This window comes from Agelaius tricolor, unplaced genomic scaffold, assembly GCF_023055355.1.
Source record: "Agelaius tricolor isolate 1412-34295 unplaced genomic scaffold, bAgeTri1.0.p SCAF_16, whole genome shotgun sequence".
Classification (NCBI taxonomy): domain Eukaryota; kingdom Metazoa; phylum Chordata; class Aves; order Passeriformes; family Icteridae; genus Agelaius; species Agelaius tricolor.
Window position 1 is genome coordinate 12,160,254 of NW_027269276.1, and position 23,203 is coordinate 12,183,456.

A 23,203-nucleotide genomic window follows, 5' to 3' on the forward strand; every position below is an offset into this window, starting at 1 on the left:
AATTCCTGCTAAGTGTCAGTGGCCATGATCTCCACAGCATTCATAAAGCTTTACTGTTCACTAACTTAGGCAACACTTCCCCTTGTGAAATGTACTGAAACACTGGATAAAAGACAGACACTGCAAAATATTTCACAAGCTATAAATTAAAGAGAAGAGCATCAGCCAGAAGCTTTGTTTTATATTCCTTTCAGACAAACAGTGACTTCAAGACTCTGGTCTACAAACCTGGCCATCTGCTTGTATGCCTCCTCAGCCACTGCAAAGATATGTGGGTCCATGTCCCCCATGTTCTGGCCACTGTAGGCATTGATGATGTCTTCGCCATAGATAGGCAGCTGCTCATAAGGATTTATGGCCACTAAAACAATACCTACAAAGGAAATTAAACAAAAGCAATGATTAATAGCTGCTTCAAAAAAAAAAAAAACAAACCCTAGCAGAAATGGTTTTCTGAGCATCAGAAACATCAAGTATTGTTCTAATCTTTCTAAAAACGTTAAAGAATAAGGATCTGATATTACCGACTTCAACAGATATTTATTCTGAATATAGCTCTGCACACACAAAGTGCCATGAGTTGACTTCCACACTGCTTTGCTAAACACATCAGGGACAACATTTTACCTTTTCTTTCTATCTGCCTTTTCTAAAGCTAGCATGCACAATCCAAAGAGATTCAGAATGTGCATATTTGAAATATTGCCTGTTTAGTGCAGTAACCCAATGAATGTGCATTGTATTTCCCTGTGTTTTACTCTGAACTACCAGAGACACTGTAATTTGTGAAGTGTAACTACTGAGTGGTCTCACTGACTGCCAGTTGGGGTATGTGCAGTGTGGTAACCCTTCAGCTGTTGTGAAAGAATGACACCCTCAGTTTTTGTAATAAGCAACAGTGTACAGCCACAGTGTAATTTGGATCCCAAGGCACCTCTGCCAATCAGGCAGGACAACCTCCTGGTCAGAGGCATGAAAAAACCCAACAGTAGACATATTTCATAGGGCTGACACAGAGCAGCACCCAGTCAGGAAATAAGGCAATTACCGCTCTAGAAGGCACCAGGACACCCTCATCTGATACAACTGAGCTTGTACTTACACCTCTCATTTTCTAAGTATTCCATACCAATTAAACACATATGTGGTTTTTTAATACAACTCATCACTACAGCCCTTCTAAATTCATGCCATTCTTTAACTCTCCCTGCACAGGAAAACTTAAATCTTACTCTTTACAAACTTCCTTGCAACAAACAGTGAGACCTCATTTATGTTTTTGGGACAATTCTCTTTTTCATGAGAAATGAGGACTGCTCTACCCACAGGAATAATCTGACAAAGATTCCTTATAACTTTCTCTCCTGCAGCATTTACAACAGGTAGGGAAAGCTTATTTGCTCTGTGCAGGGTGGAAACACTGACCAGTGAGACCATGTGAGAGCCAGCTGTGACAGGCACACTGTGCCCCCTTGACATGGCAAGTCCTCCTCACCTTGACAAGGTGATAAGGGGGAAAAACAGCCCCTCTAATTTTAACTGTGGACATTTTAAAACAAGAATTTCTTATTTTGGTGCCTAAGTGTGGCAATGCAGCTGCAGATGGCTGCACAGTGACTGCACCAAGCATGCCTGGACAACCCATCCCTGAAGAACCTGCCTCAGAAGCGTTTCCATAGCACTCAACTTGCTTCTAAATTTACTCTGAAATTCACTCTTACACACACAGACTTCCTCAGTGCTGAGCCCAGCTCTCTGCTCTGTGCAGATTACAGTCTGGTGATATCTATCTAAGAAATTTTCCATGGAAAAGCTGGGATGAGGGAAATGAAAGCATCTACAGTCTGGCACTGCTGGGAGCATCAACCAATTTTTAAACCCTTTCATGCATCTATAGATCAAGCACAAACCATAGCAAAAGCATGAAACAAGAGGATATGTTTTAGGGAGAGATCTGAGAGGCCTTGATCTATTTCCTCAAACACACAGCAAGTTTTATGTCTGACACGCCCATGTGAGGAGGGTTGGTGTTTTTCCATCAGCCACAACTTCACTGAAATGACTCAGGAGCTCCAGGGAAAAATCCCTATAAACACTCATGCCAAGTTCTAATGCTGTACTGATGACCCAAAAACTCAGAGTGGGGGTTAGGGACACAAGTGACCTCAGTACTACAGGACTCGAGGAATAATTTGTGGGTCAATTTTTAACACCTGCCCTTAGAAAAAGCAGTAAAAAGTGAAATACAGTGCACCACCAAGCTGAGCCTCTCAGGCCTGCAAGTCTCATCAAAGAGACATTAAAAAAAAAATCTGTGAGACTTCTGACAATTCCCTCCTGCTTTTGGTTATGCTGGCAAAAATAAACCCTTGAATTGGGAACAAGCAGCCCCGTGGCGAGTCTCCAGCATATTAAAACACTTAACTTCAGTAGCAATCTGCAAAATCTACAAGCAACTACCATCTGGACATAACCAAAACAAGTGAGTCAGGAATTATTTGCTTTCTGTGGAACTTTGAAACCAGTCTGCCTCACAGAGCTATAATCCAGATTAATTTACATATAACTTCTCTTTATCTCCACTAAATCATATTGCTATTTTAAGAAATATGGCCCTTTCTAAATCAGATTTACATGTGGTTTTGTTCTTGCAATTACACTAAGTTGAACTCTGGATACTCTGTGTGCCATTCTTCTTTATATATGCTCAAAGTAAGCCTATCCCATTCTTTTGCTTTGAACATACTCATCTATGGCCAAACTGGACATAAACATAAGCAATTTATCAATTTAGAGTTTGCTCTCCTGCATAGAAGGCAGTACTTTTTACTAACCTGAACTAATCAGCAAGATTCACTGAGTTTTCACCACAGCCAAAGCAGTTTTTCCATGTAAGCATTCAAGTTTTCCTTTGTAACTTTTCAACTTCCTTCATTAATTTCTCATTTCATGTTTCCAACAGTAAAGCAAAGTTATAAATCACCTCTGAATTGCTGGTGAAAGGCTGACTTGAAATTGAGAAATCAGTAGATTTTCTGTTTAAAAGTTTGAATTACTTCAAAGTGAAATTTTAAAGAATTTAATCTCCATTTGACATATTACACTTAGCATGGTTGAATTCATTCCTAGGGCCCTGGACAATTATCCATCCATGCATTCCTGTTTCAGTTCCACTGCTGAGAATATTGCTACTATGATTCTCTTGATGCATTGAAGTGGTTTGAGTCTCCTTTGGGCTGCATAAACTGGGTGAGCCCAACCCACCCTCACAGGCTATTTGAGCTGACCTGGCTGAGGGGAGAGTCACATTTAGGAGGGAAATGCAGCCCCCAAGGCTGAGCTCCAAGGCAATGATCTCTGCAGAGGGGCAGTTCCCTGCAGCAGGATGGGAGCTAATGGAGAAGTCTGGAAGGTGATGCTGTGGCCAAAGGCTCAGGTTTTCAGGGGCTGACATGCCAACTCTGTTTTGCTCAGCCTCTGACACCACTCAGCCCCAGAGAATAAACCACTGCACAACATCCCCAGAGAATAAACCACTGCACAACATCCCCAGAGAATAAACCACTGCACTACATCCCCAGAGAATAAACCACTGCACCCCACGTTCCTCAGCAGTGCTGAGCCTCCAACACCTCCTTCCCTCTGAGCACCAGGAGCCCCCACACTGCTGGCTCCACTCCCTCCTCACAAACATCCAGCAGCTCCCAGAACCACCTGGGTCTGGTCTGGGAGCAAAAGCAGCTGCCCCAGCTCTGCCATGCCAGGCCCTTTGGCAGACACAGGCACAGAGAGCTAAAGGAGCTCCTCCTCCCAGCCCAGGAGAAATGATAAAACCAGCCAAAAACGATAAAACCAACCACAACTACAGCTGCACTGGGGAATACTTGAAATGTGCTTTTTTCATGTTTTCCCAAACATGGGAAACACAACAGAAAACACATTCCTTTTGAAAGCCTCTGAAATGCTGCCTGCAAGCAGCCAGGACACAGCCCAGACAGGCCTGTGGGAGGGGGCATGGTGGTGTTAGGGGACCATGAAACTGAGACTGAAAAGCCCTTACAAGCTCAGGCCGTGAGGCTCCAGCTGCACAAAAGCCTTTTCATACAAGAGCTCTGCCATGGGGGCACTTAGGAGAGAACCACAGATCGTGTCTGTGTTTCATGGGGGAGCTGAGGTGGTTTCCCAGTGCTGGGACCACAATGCACCCTCAGCAGGGGCAGCCCAGAGAGGAGATACTCAAACACCCAGATACTCCAGCTGGTCTGAGCAGCCTGATCTAGCCAGACTTGTTTCAAGTAGGAAGCTTCACTGAAGACTTCCAGAGGTCTCTTCCAACCTGAATTATTCTGTGCTCTGACTGCATGACTGGATGAGATGTGGTGTGAATCATCACCCCTGCTATGGGAGTGAGGTCTGGCTGCGAGCAGGGGGTGGCAAAGTCTGATCCAGTCCCCTGTGGCCTGGTCACTGCTGAGAGCAGCACTGGAACTGATGTGCCCTGCTGAGCATCTGCAGATTAGGAGCAGCCAGAGTGAGCAAAGTGTGGCAGGATGTTAATGCCTCTGTCTGTCCATCACATGTTTAACATGCTGTCTTATGGAAAAGTTATGTTAAAAGCTAGCAGTGTATTTTGACTAAACACTGAGATTTAAAAGGAACATATGCACACATAGGAAAAAAAGCCCAGAATCATCAGATCTAAATTTCAAGCCTGAACTACCTCACAATGTTTATTTTTAAAACAGACCATTCAGTTGCAATTTTGCACTTATGACAAAGTGATTACTTAAGTATCTTTCCTCCATTCCGGCCATCTGAAAATACCACAGGCAATTAGAAGTTTGGGTAACCTCTGCTGTGAGTTAGATGTTATTTTTAAAACCAAGATCAATTGTAACAGTGATAAGACAAGCCTGGACTCATGAACTGTTACAAATTCACTTCTGTAGTTGCCCAGATTGGAAAACGTGAAAAAGAAAAACTGATGTCTACCAAAAGACATCAGTTGGGCAACAAATCCACAAAGAGCAAGGCCAGCTCCTGCATGTGCAGTGTGTTAGCCTCTTCCCACCCAGCCCAACCTGAGCAAGCCTACAGAGAACACCAACCACACAGGAATCCCACTGTGAAGGAAAAACTGCTGAATACACATTTTATAAACAGATTCCATTGGGGAGCTAGAGCAGCACACAGTGAAGGCAATTTTCTCTGAACCTCAATATTCTCCATTCTGTTCATGACCACAAACATAGTGGTTCCCCTAAGAACAGTCCAGCATCTCCTATCACTAAATGACTTTAATTTAAAGGCAGACATGAACAGACAGCTTTGCCTGTCCTGCCCAGGGCAGTGTGTGCCAGGTGAGGCTGTGAAAGGCAGTACTTGCCACAGTAGGTGTAGATGAGTTTGGAGTCGATGAAGCGCACTTTGAGGTTGTGCAGGACCGCAGGCTCGTGCAGGTAGCTGAGGGCTGTCAGGTCGTTCTCACCAACCAGGATGTCAGGGTTCCTCAGGGGGGGCAGCTCCTTGGTCTTGGGGTCGAGGCTGTACTCTAGGTCCTGGAAAGCAAAAGGACACACCTCAGAGAGCTGCTGGCCAGCTTCCCTCACTCAGCTCCTCCAGCTGCTCCTCCCACCACAACAGGCACAAGGTAAAAAAATACAATGCACGATTTCTGTTCTCTGGTGATTGGAGTTAGCAGTTCTTTCTGCAAAAATGTCATTTAAAACTTCCCAGAGGAAGTTGGGAAGTTTTTTATATGTACAACAGGCAACTGTATAGAGACACTACCTTTTTAGATTGTTATTTAAGCAAACCCCATGCTTTTGCTGCCATATCTTTTTATTAAATAAAGCAAAATACACTACATCATAAATCTAACCAGCTTTTCCTTATTGTTTTCCTCAAGTGGAACAGCAGGGGAAGAGGATTCCCACCAATCTATAGCCAACTTCATACACCGTAACACAACATGAGAATGTTGGCAGAACACCATGAAGAGCACAAACACTGAAAGAAATGCTGCTTAGAACTTTTTTCAGCTATAAATTCATCTCTAATACAGATGTTCTAATTGCATCTGTCTCTAGATCTAAAATCACTTTATTTACATCCTTTTTCCATGAAAAAAAAACAACTCAAAGAATGTGAGCTGTACATGCACATGTCATCACTTCTCAACACAGTACACAGCATCTTCTTTGTAATGCCCTTAATCCTTGCCTTTTTTATCTCTATTAATTTTCTGCTGGTTATGTTCAACTTAAAAGTCACAGTTCTTTTCCCTGCAACACTGTTCTCCTAGCAACCCTGTCTCCCTGGAATAGCAAACCAGGGCTATATGTTTAATGGCAAAAGTAGAAAAAGATGATGCAACTGAACATAACAGGCAGTGGATAAAAGCAACTGATTTTTAATTTATTCTAAAAACAAGGCAGAATTGATTTTTGTAACTAAACAGTAAAATTTATCACAGAAAAAAATGCTGCAGAAAGTGAGTGGACAAAGCCAACTGCACACATCTAAATACAGATACTTTGTGACAGTAGAGCTTCCTGCAATAGAAAGGTCAGACTCTGCTTGAGAAGAAGAACTATCAGCTTACAAACAGCACACAGACTTACCTTGCCCTCTTCCAGCCGAAGCTGAAGGACTTTATCTCCAGGTTTATAATCTTTGAGGAGCTCTGCTGACTTCCACACCTCCTCTGGATCAGGGATCCAAACCCTGGCATACTGCAGTACAACAACAACAGCAAAAGATCTGTGAGCTTTGGTTGCACTATAGTTAAATCATTGAAATAAATGACACAAAAATTTTTTTGTCTTTTTTAAATACATGTTTAACAAACAAAGCCTTAAGCAAGAGGCAAGTTAATTAGTACATCTGAGGTGAATAACTTGTTCTATTGATAAATGGCTGCACAAGCATAATTTTATTGCCTACACAGAGAGAAAAAGGCATTTTCCATGCAGAAGGTATTCCAAGATACATATTCAATGCTGAAAATCTACAAAATTTAAAAAAAACCCCGGCATTTCCAGAAAGATCAAAAATTTGGCTATCCAAAAAGATTACTTGGAGTAACTCTTTTAAGTAGGTTCTAAATGCATTTGTAGCATAATATTATAGAGCCATTTTTGTCTTCTTTTTCCCCAAAGAGAATACTTCGGCCCATCTGTGTTAATTTAGGCAAAGCTGCCTGATCAAGTGTTAAAAGCTCTTCCTTTGTAGTTACAAACATGGCTAGATTAAAATTCACTATATTCAGACTGCCAAAAGAAAAAAAAACCTGAAAGATTTGGTTGAAAAGGCCTCCAGATAAAAGAAAAAACCCGACAACAAACCAGATTCCCATTAATGACCATTTTCATACAAACTTTATTCATAAAAGTGATCCAGTGCAAACATATGATTTGTTTTCAAAAACAGCTTGTTACTTCATATTAAAGAATCAATTAAAAAGATGTATGGAAAACTGGAAACCAGCTGGTCACTTACATTGTCACATGAACATGCCAATACACACATGAGAGCACAGCTCCTGAGTAGGACAAGGAAAAGGCTGTGACATTTTTAATATGTTCAAGTTCCTGACGCAATGCTGCTATGCCTAGAGAGCACTGAGATCACACCACAGCCACACCTGGGCAAACCAAGCAGCTTCTTGGCTCTGGAGGTGCATTCATGCACCTCATTGCAAAACATTCTCAGTCCACTAACTTATTTCAAAATAACTATTTTAATAACTATATTTATCAAAGCATCTGATGGCAGAGAAAACTGCATTTGGTCATGCAGCTTCACCACCTAGTCTTACACAACTTCTTTATGTATAGCTTCCTCTGCCTCAAAGAATGCTGAAGGGTTTTTTCCCCCCTTATTAACCCAGTTTTCCCACTACAGAAAATTAGAAACTGCTTGTTTCTGCTAGGCATTTTCTGAAAAACTTCATGAAAAATTTCATATTGCTTTCTTATTGCAAGACAGGGCATGATAAAATGTGCTGAGCAGCAGTCTGGGGAGCAGGACTGTCATATCAGGGTGTCCCCCACACGGTGAATAGTCAGAAGGCTGAACAATTAAAATAAATTGTTTTATAAATAAATGCTTTATTAAAATAATTTATACTGAAAGTATATTTTATAATAAAAAGTACAATAAAATATAATAAAATCATATCTATATTTATGTATCTATATTTTATAATAAAAATTGTATACAGATTTATATATAATTTGATATATTATAACTGCATTAATAAAATAATAAATATAATTATATATCATAGATATTTCATATATTATATATAAAATTATAGTTAGATTTTATAATTAAAAGCTTATACTATATTACATTAGTATTATATACTATATTACATTAATACTATATTAAAACTATACTCAAGAGATACTATACTAAAGAAAAACCCATGACTGTTTCCAGACAGTTAGACACTTTTGAGTGATTGGCTAATCACTCAAAGCAACTTTCACCTGTGTCCAATTCACAAATCACTTGGGTAAAAAACCTCCATAACACATTCCACACGTGCAAAAACAGAAGCAGTGAATAGAGATAAGAACTGTTTTCTCTTCTTCTCTCTGTGCTTCTCCCTGGCACCCCAGGCAAAGCCCTTGGGCAGCTGTGCCTGCTGCTCTCAGAGCAGAGCAGCCCTGAAGCCCAGCCCAGCAGAGGGAGGTGCACCTGCCCAGCTGGGGCTGCCAGGGAGGCTCAGCTCCTGCAGCAATTCTGAATTGCAGGATGCAATTTGTCTCCCATACCTGTGATGATCCTTAGGAACACTGCACATGGGGAATTACAGCAGCCCAAACCAATGGTTTTACCCCCAGCACACGGCAGCCTCCAAAGCACTGCCTTCACCCCCACAGCTCCTGCACAGCTTATGCCCACACACACAAACAAGGAGAAAGAGAATGAAAGAAATAAATAAAAGCTCACTTTCATCATTCCCACTACACAGCATGTCATGCTCCCACACCTGGCTTCTCTCCATCATCACTGGCTGCTGCTGCCAGCCCTAAGAATCTACTTCATACACAGACAAGAAGCTTTGCTCTTGGTAGCCAATTTGTGCTTGTGAGGCTTGTTTTTTTCTTTGAATTTTGTTAATTTCATATGTATTTGCCAATGTTCTCAGTGCAAAAGTGCTACATTACTTTATTAATTGTATAATCTTTTCCCTTCTCCCCAGGAGATAAATGATTTGAAAAGCAGAAGATGCCCAAAGCAATCACTCAGCGTGTGCTGCTGCCAGTCACAGAGCACTGTGTAACAACAGAGGAGAGCAGCAGCAGAAGGCAGGGTTTGGGCACTTGGACAAGCTGCTTTCAGCCCTTCTGGATCCCCAATTCACAAGGCAAGGAACTTTGGGGTGAAATGAAGGTCTGTGCTAACAAGTGTCTGTGCAATGCAAGCACAAACCATAATAAGTCCAAAATAATTAAACAGGACTTGACCATAGAGGTGCCATATTAAAATAAAGCAGCAGGCTAAGGAACAATGTTTTCTTTCCTTTCCACTTTGTTTGAAACAAAAGACACTTTGTAAAACTTCATCAATCATAAACTCATGATTTCATATAATGGTAATTTCAAATCACAATTCCAAATCCTAAAATCAATAATTCATAAGATCCATATATTCAAACATAGCACAATACACCTGTTCTCAGAATTCTTTCATTAAAAAAAAAAAAAAAAAAACACGATCAAAACAAAAAACTAAAAACCAAAAGCCTGTCAGAAATCAGGTAAGTTTTTTCAGTTTAACAAAAGATGCTCCAGCATCAGACACAGCTGAAGACTGAATGCATTCCACACTTTGACCAGGTTCCATCCCCAAGATGCAGAACTTCCCCACCCCCAATATTTCTGATAGGATATTCCTTCCAAGGAATTAACAGAAAGCAAAGTCAATGTGGAAGAGGGAAGCATTTAAATGCTTAGCAGAAGGAATCAGCAGGCTGGATTCCTTTAGGCTACACTAAGAAAAGTTTCCTGACCTAAGAAAGGCAGCAGCCTGACAGACAAATGCTGATAACCTGAAGCACCAAATGCTGTGTAGCAGTTTCTAACTCTGCAATCCATGGCAGGATGGAACAAGCATCTTTAATTTCTCCAGCTAAAACTGTACATTTGATACCATCTAGAGAAGGGAAAGAGAAAGCAGAAAACAGATCACCACAGAAACAGAGCACTACAGACAGCAGAACCTTCCATGACACAACCCTACAGATATTAAAGCCATCCTATGAGCACCAGGCTGCAGCTTTTCATCTCCAGCACCAGTGCCTAGCCTTAAATCCCTGCCAAAGAAAACACCTGGTAAAAGGAATGGGTGGGAGGAAAGAGAGAGATGTTCCTAATTATAAGTACTGAATCATTTCTCAACATTCTCACCTCATTAACTGAGCAGAATGTTTTGCAAAATCAGATTTTCATGCTTTTATATAATCAGTTGATACTAAAATTCCATTGCTGCCTGGCCTTTACTGGGATCCAGCCCTACAGAGGAAAACAAGGCACCAGCACTGGTGGAAACAGGACCAAGGGCCTCTCCTGGGAAATACCTTACTCTGATATCCGCTATTCATCCCTCTTTACTCACTAGCATATAAAAATAGGGTTTATGATAACATTAGAATAAGGCTAAAATAAGATAAAATTCTAGAGCCACTGATTTACAAATCAGCCTTCTAAAAAGGGAAGGAAATTCTAGTTTAAAAATGACTATGCTGTCTACAATTCTAGCACTGAAATGACAATATAAATTACAGCAAGAATCAGATGAATTTTAGTTCAATCATCCTAATTATGATCCATGAATACATTACTCTTCAAGGGAGTTCAAGGCAAATTTTGCACCACCAAAATAAAACTTCTGACAGGGGAGATACAACTATGACTTACTCCAGAAAAGACCATGAAATAAAATTTTAGATAAATAATGCTACCTTCCATGTTAACACAAGTTTACCATTAGTGTCACTTGCACTTTATATTTCAGTACTGATTTGGCTCAAATAAATGAGCTTTGCTATCCTCAAATAAATGAGCTTTGCTATCCTCCTGCTGTGGGTATGATTGGACTGCACTGAGGTGCAGGATGGGAGAGGCTGGGGAGGACACAAAGGGCACCTCCAGGACACCTCTTAACCCCAACCAGACTGAAAGGCAGACTAAAACACAAGGGACACCAAGGAGATGTCCTGGAATTTAGAAGAGAAATAAAAAATTAAATGCATAATGACAGGACTATTTCGGATCTCAGTTTCCTGCCTAGACTCTCTTCCAGCCTCAGCAGACCAACATAAAGAAAGAGCATCTCCAAAATGCCCTGGAAGTGTGAAGTGCTGTACTTTGTTCAAGGAAGGACAAGGTGGGCAATAGTTTATGGACATCTGTAAATCAACTCAAAGAGAATTCACAGCAGAAACAAACACAGAAGTTTTCAGGTCTTACTGGTGGGCCAGAAGGTTGGCTGGGTTACTACAACTTTACATAATAAGAAAATATAATAGAAAATCACAGTATTCTGTCATACCTCGTGATTTCATCTTAGATCACATGAAGAAATCAGCAGACAAACAATTATCTATCAAATGAGACCATCTGACTCACAAAGCCTCTCTCCTGAGCTATTAACCTCTTGAAGCTGTAATTGCCATTGCTGACAGAACAGAATTAGCAATGCAAGCAGCTCAGCAGTCTCAGCAGCAGGCAAATAGTTCTGTGCTTCCATTGCACAACCACAAACACACAAGAAGGAGATACAGCTATCTCCCCAGCTCAACAGCTCTGTGCCCAAGAGCTGCAGGAGTTCATTAAAGGAGCTACATCCTAGAAGGAAAAAGGAAATTTCAACTCAGAGAAAGCTGTCCCAAGTTTCTCAGCACGACCTACACATCCAAGGGAACTGGTATGATTTTCACTCCAGCAGGGATCATCTCTTCTTTTATTTACAGACAGCCTCAAAACCCACAGTCTTGCACATGCTAACCATGAAAAGAAATACGAGAGACATTGCCCCCCTCCCTTTCAAGAAGGACCTCGGGTCTGGGCAGGAATAAAGCAGCTCATTTATGTCTGGATCAAAGAGACACCATCAATTCTGGCAGCCCTGGCTGAAGGAGCCAGTGGAACAGCAACAGCTGGTGAAAGTCAAAGCCAAATCTCACCAAAATTATTCAATGTGAACTCGCTGCTGACTGAACATGGCCACCTGGAGAGAGCAGGCTGCACTGCTAGGCTGGAAAAAGAAGAGTCTCTGCTAGGAAGGGGCAGACAAACAGAGCACAAAGTCAAAGTTCACACTGCAGCAGTGTTGAACTGATCTTTGCAAAATACAAAGTCATTACAAAAGGATTTCTTAGGATTTCCTTGGCTGGGGTTGCTTTGGAAACACAATTTGATGCTATTAGAACAATTTCCTTTCAGCTTCATATTTTTCCCTATGCTTGGTTCACAGTGCCACCACCAAAGATAAAAATACTGAGCCTAGAAATACTTGAAACAGCAAAGTTTAGTTTTTATAAGCTCTACAGAAGCAGATCAACAGCCAGGTGAGTAACAGGCAAACACAAGCCTTGACTTGACCAGTCTGGATCTCCTGCAAAGAGATCATGATCACTCACACAGGAGGAAGTCCTGTTTCTCCCACTGCTGAAACCACTCAAATTTGTGCCACCCATGCTGGGCTCCATGGGCAGTCCCAAGGACACACTGCACTCCTGCTATCAGGGTGCTGCTGCCTGCACTCTGGAAAGTCAGACAGGACTTTACTCATCCCTCATAAGAATGCCAAGTGACCAGGGAGGATTGGAAACTAGAGCATCCCCACAAGTGGGCTGCTGTAAAACCTCTGACCAACTCACCTTAATTCTTCTTAGGGCCAGAGGGAAATGGAATCATTAATTTTGGAAAAAAAAAAAAAAAACAAATAGAAATTATAGTTTTCTTAAAGGCAGTAGCACTCTTTGGGCATGGAGCACATTTTCTGTCTTGTTGCTCAGCAAGAGCTATTCACAAACCTCTTGTAGAGTTTAAGGCCAGAATTAATTTGAAAAGAAATTTATATCATGATATACAGTAGGGGAAATATAAGTGATAATCAGTATTAATGTTTTATCTGAACAACAATCCCTCATAGTTAGCTGACCTCACAGGAAGACCAAAAGCCCTGTGCTGTTCTGTCTGATGGGAATTCCCTGAGCAGCCACAAGCAGAGCTCCCAAATCCAGAGGAATCCAGGGGACAGCAGTGACCAGGCTCTGAGCTACCCCCCAGGATATCAGGATATCACACTATGACTTTGCAAACCACTGATACTGGTCTGCAAGCCTGGCTCACAGGTAAGGCACTGCAGCCCTCACCATGCACAAGGAAACTCTTGGAATCACAATGGGAAAAAATCTGTTGTACTTGAGAACTTCATCTACCCTGTAAATATCCCCTACATTTGAATCAGAAGGCTATAAAAGCCCCCACCCCCCCTTTCTTTCCTTCCTTTAAGCATTCTTACAAAGTATTCTTTGTATCTGGGGCCTGGGGGCTTGCAGCAACAAAAGCCACTTGTCCTTTGCCAAACACGCCCTGACTGTACAAGGTACAAGCAAAAACTGTCAGCATCCCACACAGATCCACTGCAGCAAGGTCTGCATCATCTGCCACTGGAGAAACTGATTTACATGGCTGAAACCTTACCTTCCTTCAAAAGGATGCAAAAAAAGCTAAATCCCAAATACAGGATATCTATGTACACTGAAATTCAGAGAAAATTACCACCCTGCTAATCGACACCTTGGGCCTGACATCAAGGCCAAAAAACACAGTTTTACTTTAAATTACCAAATCTATCAAAGAAGAGTTCTGTTCCAAGGTTGCAACTGGTACAATGGTCCTACAAAACATTTTTAAGGAGTTAAAACACATGAAATGTTTAAAAGTTCAGCATTTTCTACACCTTTAAGAACACAGCTTTCTACATTTTATGTAGAATTACTTGACTGTCTCTTCAAAATGTCATACAGAGGGAGACAGATGTGGCCTGTAACCAGCTGTTACTAACCCAAACAACACTTCAGCTATCAAAATGCTGCCCGTTCAGCCCCCTAAGGTGGTGCATGCAGGAGCAGCTCTGGTCAGCTGCTGTGGCTGTCACAGCTGCCCTGTCACAGGCTCCAGCCCCCCTCAGCCAGGGGCCACAGCTGCACCTCGCACCCTGTCCCTACTGCAGGTGTGATGCCAGCAGCTGGAACCCAGAGATGGGAGCCCCTGCAGCCCTCCTGGGTTTGCCCACGTGGTGCTTCTGAGAGGGCTTGATCAGGGCTCTAGGATCAACCACCGAGAAAAAGGACATTTCACAAAGAGAACTGGCCAGGCTGCTAGAAGAGAAGCACAGCTACATCCTTCCCATCCTTCCCTGTGTCCCTGCCACTCCCACCAGCCCACGTGGGATAGCTCAGTGATGCTCCCCACCTGCCCAGCAGCTCCATTCTCCACCAGTCATCAGCAAATAACTCACCACAAACCCTCAGTGAAACAGCAGCACTGCTATCTTGCTCCATGCAGATGCTGTTCTCATTTAATTCAGTATGTTTCTCAAAAAACAAAAAAGCTCATTTAAAGTAAACCAGGCTTAAAGATATACATTCACAGAAACAGCAGTGCTGAAGGAAATTTTGTGCTTGAAAGAGTTTTGATTTCTAGACCTGTCAAAGGAACGAATGCAGCTCTGAAGAATCTCCAGAAAATACGGCACTAACAGTGAGATCAAACCCAGCAATGATCTGGGCACTGCCTGAGACATAAAACAGCTGAAAAGCCACAATAAGAGCTGCAAAAACATGAAGCAGAAGTGTGACACCTATTTCAGACCGAGAGACAGGAAAATATTCTGACTCATTTGGGGTAAAATTTCATTTGGGGTCATACCCACACAGAGAAGCAAATGCTATACTGCATTTTGATCCATACCATCAGAAGGGAGGCCAACAAGGAATTATATGCTAGTGATTTCAAAAATAAGTTAATTATAAGTCTGCCTTAAAACTCACAATTCCTCCAACCTGAAAAACATGTTACAAAAATTGTACAAGAGTGGCCACAAGAAATTTAAGGGCAAATGAAACAACTGCAGTTACCCTGAATGTTCAGCTAATGAGACTTGTTGCACTGAAGAAACCTCACTGGGGAAAGGATGTATGATTTCATGTTTATGTGCTTACAGTGATTGCTGCTCCAATTTAAAAACTTTAAAATAGCCTACACCTAAGAACACAAAAAGATACTGAACACAATTAACTGCATGGGTGTCTAAACTTAAGATTCAATAACACAAACATTGTAAGGGCAAATAAAACAAGCGGCTGCAGGATTTTGTTTCAACATCAAGATGATGCAAGCCATAATAAAGACTTGACAGCATAAATGCAGAAACAGACATAACTTCCAAATTCAGCCCAGACTGAATATGTTCCTTCCGTGTTTTTCATGCTGATGTCACACAATGAAATGCTGATTTCACTTTGTCAAGTTCCCAGATGGACTGAAGACCTTCCAGAAGCTTTCTACAATTATTTTCCCTGGAGTTTCTAGAAACCTCAGGAGGCAGAATCCCTGAGTCACTGCTCCCAGGCAGCCCCAGGGGCTGCCTGCAGCTCCTGCTTCTCACACACAGGAGCAAACTCCCCTCCCTGCCCCTGTCCCAGCACAGAGCCTTCTGCAGCCCTGACAGGGCTTTATCTGGGCATCCAGAACTTCCTTATGCAGGATGGGATAACAAAAGGCTGTGTTGATCAGACAGATGCACTGCACCATGCCACAGCACTGGAGTACCAAAAACTGACTGAGAAAGAAGCAGTGGGGCCATAACTGCTCACCTAGGTCACAGAGGTGAAATAAGGCCACTCTTTCTGCTATCTGTAAAACAGCTGGAGCATGGACAGTTGCTGACTTAACTGTGAAAGTTTAAATTTAAAAGTTAAAAATGAAAAGAAATAGATATGAGAGTAGATTAAGGCAGTACTTTTCTGAGTGTCTTTCTGTAAAGTTGAGCTCAAGTCCAAAAGCATCATCTTGTTTTTACTTAATCCTAGCCCCCCAAAAAGCCACATTTGAAGTAAAACACCAAACTGAGGTTTTAAAAGGCAAAGATTAACTCAGTATTTTTTGTTAGGCCAACACAGAAGCCCCAGCTGAGATGCAGGTGCATCATTAAACTAGTTCTCCTTGAATAACTCAAGCTAAGTCAGTAAAAGCTCTGTTTTACCCAGCTAACCCAGAGTGCAGCTGCCACCCAGACACCTTTCTGCCCTACTACAGCAGCAAACTGACACCAGTGAAGCACATCTAATGGAGCCACATTTAGTGCCACCAGTTTTTCATGGGAAATTAACAGTAATTACAGCAAGTCCCCACCCAAGGAAACCAGAGAGGCCTGATATGAGTGACCTGGCGAGCTCAAACCCAAAACCAGCGAGCACAGCCAAACCTCCCCAGGAGCTGCCCCTCCTCCACAACACCTGGGGGAAGCTGTGGAAGCAGAACTGGGGCCAGTGGCCACAGAGCTGCTCTGCAAAGCCCCCAGCAAGAGCAGCAGCCATTCCTGCCACCCTGCCCTGACCAGCCCCTCGGGCACAAGGAGCAGGGGCTGCGCTGGCTGTGAGCACCTGAGCCTGCAGGATGGGTATGGGAAACACCTCTGTGCTGCACAGGGGGACACTGCACCCTGTCACACCAGCTGAAGCCAACTCTCAAGCATACACCACATTCATATTCCACTGCTTTTCTCTACAAGTGTTCTCTCTTTGACTGTTAGCAAGAAGTTCACATCAGCTTTACATTTCTGATATGTGAGACTGTCACAGGGACAAGGAGCATCCACACATGAAATTCTAACAACTTCTGCAATTGCTTCTCCTCTTGCAAGATTTTTTTCTAAGTGAGACCATCTCCTGAACAATTAATTTAATGACTGGCATGTTTGAAATAGTCATGTATGTATCTCCAAGATCCTAAGTCCAAACTCAACTCAAATCCTTATTAATAAACTCTTATACTGCAATACTATGATACTAGTAAGCACTTACATGCAGCTATACAGACCTATAAGCCTATGTGAAAACCAAGAAAACAATTGAACATATTCTACTTACTTTAACATACATATAGTCTAAAACTTCTATTTCCATCCCATATCTCCTGCAACAGACATTCCCAGCACTTTCAGAGGCAGCTGGTGTTTCCTTTCCAGGCAAAACAGGCTCAATCTCCATGGAACACATTTCCATCTCTCTTGTGTTGGTGCACACTAATTCATAAAGCAACTTGGGAATCTCTCTCTGGTTTCCTCAGCAAAACAACTGAGGTCATCTGCTTTAAAGATACTTATGAATAACCCATGGAGTCTGCAGAGAGTAACGTGTGACAAGCCATGTTGGGGCAATGAATTCCCTCATTGTTAGACTGCCTCATAGTATTTTTAGGTTACTTCTCCAGCTCTACAAAGCTCAAGAGTGTCCTCCTGTAAACCACAAAGCAGTTGCAAAACTCTCTTGTCTTGTGATCATCAAATGGAAGAACTCAAGGACACCATTGGTAATTGGAGCAAGGGTTTATGATTTTCATAGCCATGGGTATGCACATCATTCAAATGAGAAGTCCCTGTTTTTCCATCTTTAGGACTGCCAAACTAGAAACATGCAGTTTACATCTACCCATAGAGCACCTTGGAAAACAACATGACAGATCACATGCCAAACTTACCCTGTGGCAGCTGCTACCCAGAATGAGAGCCCTTCAAAGCAATGCTGCTTCAGCCCTTACATTTGATCTCAAAGCCAGGGCTCTCATCAGGCCACAGAGCAGCAGGGTGGAAGAGTCTGCTCTCAGCCCTCCCCACTGCCTCCTGAGAGCTAAACAACCCCAGCAAGCCACATCTGCTAATGGCCAGGGGCAATGAGCATCCCCCTAACAGCCTCACCTACCTGCAGCCACACCTGAAGCAGGGCTAAAAGGAAAAAATGGAGGCTTGGTGAGCAGTGAGGGAAATGCAACAGCTTTCAAGATGCTCAGAAAGTAGCCACAACTTTCACCAAATGGCATGGAGCTGACAGACACAAAAACACAGCTGCATCCTGCATTTCTGAGTGACTCTGCTCCAGTTTAATCTTTAAAATGCTCCCTCAAACCATTCATGATCACGGGGACTTTTAATTCATCTTTGTTTTTTGGTATTATGTTTGTCCCTTCTTTTCCTTCAACATTCCAAGAAGCTTTACCCCAGCCTCAAGTACCTCCATAGCATTACTATTATTCAGGGAAAGATCTTGCTATTGTTCCTGGCTAACAGGCCAAAGAAACTACATCCATGCCACTGAGGAGGACAGAATGTGTAAAACACAAGATCTCTGTGTTTTACAAGTAAAGTAAAGTTTTACAAGATTCTGCAAGTAATCCCTTTGCACCTTCTTCAAAATTTACATTAATAGTTGGGTCAATATCTGCAATCCACAGACACTCAGCTGAAGTCTTTAAACTTCATTAGGAGTGCCTAATGTTTCCTGTGCTTACCTTGGAGCTCCTAAATATCCACAATTCAGCAAGGAAGGCACTCTCTAATGTAACCACACTAACTACTTAGCCTCTTTAAAAAAAAAAAAAAAACCAAAATGAAACAAAAAACCAAAGAAATAAACAAAAAAAAAACAAATAAAAAATGCCCAAAACAACAACAAAAAACCCCACACTGAACCCACACAAATTGTTTTAACAGCATTGACTACTTCTTTATATTTCATTTGTATATAAACAGACTGACAGACAGAAACAAACAACTAAATACTGCAACTAGCTGCAAAGCAACTAGAAGCAAAGCAGCTGTACTGTGACAGAAAAGGCCCAGGTTATGACCTGGATGTCCAGGAAGATCCCCAAATCACCAAGATCATCAGCTTGATAACTCTGTGGTTTTCATGTTTGTGCAGTGCTGGGCAGTCCAGCTGAACCATCTCACATTTGGTTGGAGCACATTGCAGACACAGACTGTGCTAAAAGATGAGTGGCACCATAAGATGGCAGGGTCCTAAATGTGGAGGTTTCTGCTGAAAATACACTCTGGTTATTAAACATTAAACCTGGGCTTTAAGCAGACAGGTCCTAACTCATTGCAGTGCTGCATACACTGAGCTGTCCTCAGAGAACTGGACAAGAGACATCCCCAGGATGCTTTAGTTTGTTTTCCTGCACAAATCATTCCTAACAGCTGTAGGACAGCAAAGTTATTTCCCTGCCATAAGAAGAAATAAAGAATAAAGGGCTTGATCTTTCAGGTTCATGTGCTCGATTTCAAAGCATAAAATTAAGCAATGTGCGATTACTCACACAGGATAAAGAGAAATCTTTGCAGTATCAGCCTCGAGCAAAGCCAGGGTTAAGCAAAGCCAAGAACAGAGAACAAGGAGGCAATGATGCAGTCCTGGGCAAAGGGTGTAGCACTGCTCTCTGCCAGGAGTCACCAAACCTTGCCACTAGTGTTGGCAAACAGGGCCCTAAACCCAATCACACAACTCCAGCTTCAAAGTAAAGCCAGCAAAAGGGAAAGTTACTGTACAAAGAGCCAGTGAATTCATAACACTTTGAACTTTCTGTCCCCCACGACTTTTAGATAACAGGTTTAATTTCACACCTTGTGCACTCCCACTTAGTTAAAAGTTTGATGCCAATTTGAGCCAGCCAAACTCTTAGAAACATCATCCCTGTCCTAGCATATCTTGAGTGGGGTTATAGTCCATGGAAATAAGCAGAAAGACACAGTTTGATGAAAATGTCAATGTCACAGACACGATGCAAATTTCCAAGAACCAAGGGTTTATTTCTGACCATAACACCACATTTTCCTGCAACAACAACCACCTATTATTATGGACACAGATAGGCAGCTCTTTCTTGCTATTTCAGAAGCAGAAGGTCCATTCTGCTGCTCCAGCTCACTGGAGTAGGCTGCTAATGAAGCATCAGGAACAACAGCCCTGCCCAAACGCTGCTCCTTGGCCCTGGGCCCAAACGCTGCTCAAATCCTGCCTGCCAGAGTCAAGCAGCACACACACAGCAGGAAACACTGCTCCACTACAGTGAGCACAGCATCAGCTCAGACACAACCTCTGCACCTTCCAGCACGGGAAAGAAAACCCAGCCAGGCACAGGAGCTCAGACTCTGCTCATCCCTAACTTCACACACAGCAGGGTGAGGTGGTTCAAAACAAACCCTGACTCACTTTTATCAGAGCAGCTCTTGCTGCTGGACAGCACAAAGCAAAACTGGGTCCATCATCTCCCCCCTAGCCAAGCCACACCAGCAACACCTGTACAGGTGCTCCTACAGACATGCAGCTGTCAAAGACCCCAGGAATACAAGCAAAACTTCAGTACTTACATATTTCCTTTGTGTATTGTGGTATTTTTGGGGTCCCCCATAGCAGGAAGGAAATTATTAATCTGACTCCATGTTCTTAGAAGACTAATATATTATTTTATGATACTATAGTATATTAAAGAATGCTATACTAAACTATACTAAAGAATAGAGAAAGCATCCTTACAGCAGGCTAAAAGATAATAATGAAAAACTCCTTTCAGAGTCCAACACAGCTGGACCATGATTGTTTAACCAACAGGTGGTTGTTTGATTAGTTTCATGTGAATTGTTTTAAATTAATCACCAATCTCCAAACCACATTCCAAAGCAGCAAAACACAGGAGAAGCAAATAAGATAATATTGTTTTCCTTTTTCTCTGAGGCTTCTCAGCTTCCCAGGAGAGAAACCTTGGGCAAAGAGGATTTCTCAGAAAATAGGATGGTGACAGTGTATAATTTGTGCTGTCAAGGAATGAACCCCAGATTCAATGAGTGTGTATAAATTACTGCATGAATAAAATAGATATATTAATGTGTATAAATATCTAAAGGGTGTTGTCATCTCATTGCAGGGGTTCCATGCTGCTGTCTCCTTCTCACAAAAGTTCCAAACCTTCTTGGTGTTTCTCATGAGCAGCTCCTCAGAGCACTGACTCTTTCTTCTTCACAAAGCACCCAACAGACTCCAGCTCCCTTTTCAACCAACCCCCACTCTTTTGTAGCATCTTCTCCTCATTGGTTACAGCTGTGGCCTGTTAGAGTCAGGCCTGTTCCTAATCTTTGATAATTGGCCCAGCTGCAACTGTTTAGGGGTGAGATTCCTTTCTACACTATCTTTATTTCCTTATGTTCTATGCCCCTACACAAGGGGAGGTGCCAAGAGGATGGACCAGGCTCTTCTCAGTGGTGCTGAGCACTACAACAAGAGCCAGCAGGAAGGAACTGATGCTCAGAAGCTCCAAGCTAATATAAGGAAGGACTTCTTTAGTGGGCAGTGGCTGAGCACTGGAACACACAGAGAGGGTGTGGATCTCCCTCACTCCACGTAATCAGAACCACTGGGGCACAATCTGGAGCCCTGTGCTCTGGGATGACCCACTGTGACCCATTCTGTCATTGTGAGTGTCCCTGCAGGCCATCCCAAGCTCCTGGAGGTGTGCACAGCCCCAGGGCAGGACTGCCAGCTGCACACTGCCTTCCCTCACAGCACAAACCACCACTGCTAAACCTCACTGGCACTTCTTGCTTTTTAAAAAATCCTACTAAAAATAGGCTGCCCAGAAACTGCAGCCATGTGATACTGGACATTTGTGTGACTTCCTCCAATTCAGCTGGCTCAATGAGCACATTTCAATAACAAAAATGCTTGCTTTTCAAGGCAGATTAGGCAATGAGTCTCATAAAGACAAACTACATTGTTATTAGAACACATGGAGAGAATAAAACTTCCAAAGGCACCACAAGCAAACCCTAAGAGTTGGGTACATCTGTACATCCCTTACAACCCAACCTGGAGCTCTCTGTCTCAACCAAAGATAATCATGGTGGTCATTACACACATTTTCTGACATAGCAGGAGCTTGGCAGCACTTTATCTGATCATTTATTTATCTAAAAGATAAGAGCAATCCATTCCTTAACCCATGTGGTACATGCTATAAAATCCCTGCAGTAGAAACAGACCAGTGGCAGCTCCATATACAGACATTATTGCTGGTGACAAACTGGGGGGGATCCCACATAATCCACTAATATCACCAGGTAAATGTTTTAACATGATACTCAAAGAACTGAAGAAATAAGACCAATTATTAGAAATGGGACCTTTACATGGAACAAAGAACTCAACTTTCAATATTAGGTCTACAGAAAAAAAAAAAAAAAAAGAGCATTTTAAAATATAAATCTATTTATAGATTAATAAATCCCCAAAAGTAGCTCCAAACAATGCTGCAGTGTTCCATGAGGCACCCTCCCAGAAGCTGTTTGTGGGCTCTCAGCTCGGTGTCTCTGGCCCCATCTCCTCCCCCAGACAAGCCCAGCACCCAGGGCAGCAGCTCTGGGGCAGAGGGGGCTCCAGCTCAGACCATGGCCTGCCTTGCTCCCCAGACCTCACATTTTGTTTCACCAAGAGATTGCTGACACCTCACAGAGTGCTGTTGGAAAGCTGAGAGCTTTCTCAGTTCCTTCAGCTGCTGTGGCTGACACGTGGCTACAGAGAACTGGGTTTTTTTACAAAAACATAATAAAATGTCAAGGGTAGGTTAAACCAAGTGTTGTTGGACTGTTGGGTGATTAAATGCTCCTAGACCTTTAGTCTAAAGGCAATAGGAATAAAATGGGTGCACAGCACTGTGACTTGTCACTAAAGCTGCCACTGTGTTTATTCCAGGGACACAGCAGGTCCCCAGGCAGGCAAGAACTGAAATATTCCCTGTTCTGCTGTGCTGGGTTTTAGGAAGAGGCAGAGTGCAGTTATAAAGTATCCTGTGAAGGCTCCCTGTCGGGGGGTGCAATGCCTTGACAGTTCAGGTTTGGTTCTGCAAGGTTTGGTTCAAGTTTTGGTTCTCTCTGCCCTGATCCGTGCAGCTCCAGGCAGGGCAGGAGCCCCAGCTGTGCCCCAGGACTGCCACCCTGCACTGGTGGGCACCAGCACCCTGCAGGGACCCAGCTGTCACCTTCTGAGACACAGGGTTACTGCCCAGGGCTCACAGAACACTCAGATCACAGTTCTGCTGGGAACTGTGGAACATGTAAAAGTTTTCCT

General features: G+C 42.7%; 1 protein-coding gene across 2 annotated transcripts in view; it reads right to left on the reverse strand.

The window, feature by feature from the left end:
- MYO5A (myosin VA) overlaps window positions 1-23,203 on the reverse strand; it is a 101,841-nt gene that overhangs the window by 73,426 nt on the left and 5,212 nt on the right. For both annotated transcript variants that reach the window (XM_071441551.1, XM_071441552.1), the window contains exons 2-4: window positions 6,624-6,734; window positions 5,387-5,558; window positions 229-373 (exon numbers count right to left, since the gene is read on the reverse strand). In XM_071441551.1, coding sequence (XP_071297652.1) covers window positions 229-373; window positions 5,387-5,558; window positions 6,624-6,734 — 428 coding nt within the window. The remainder of the gene's footprint in view (window positions 1-228; window positions 374-5,386; window positions 5,559-6,623; window positions 6,735-23,203) is intronic.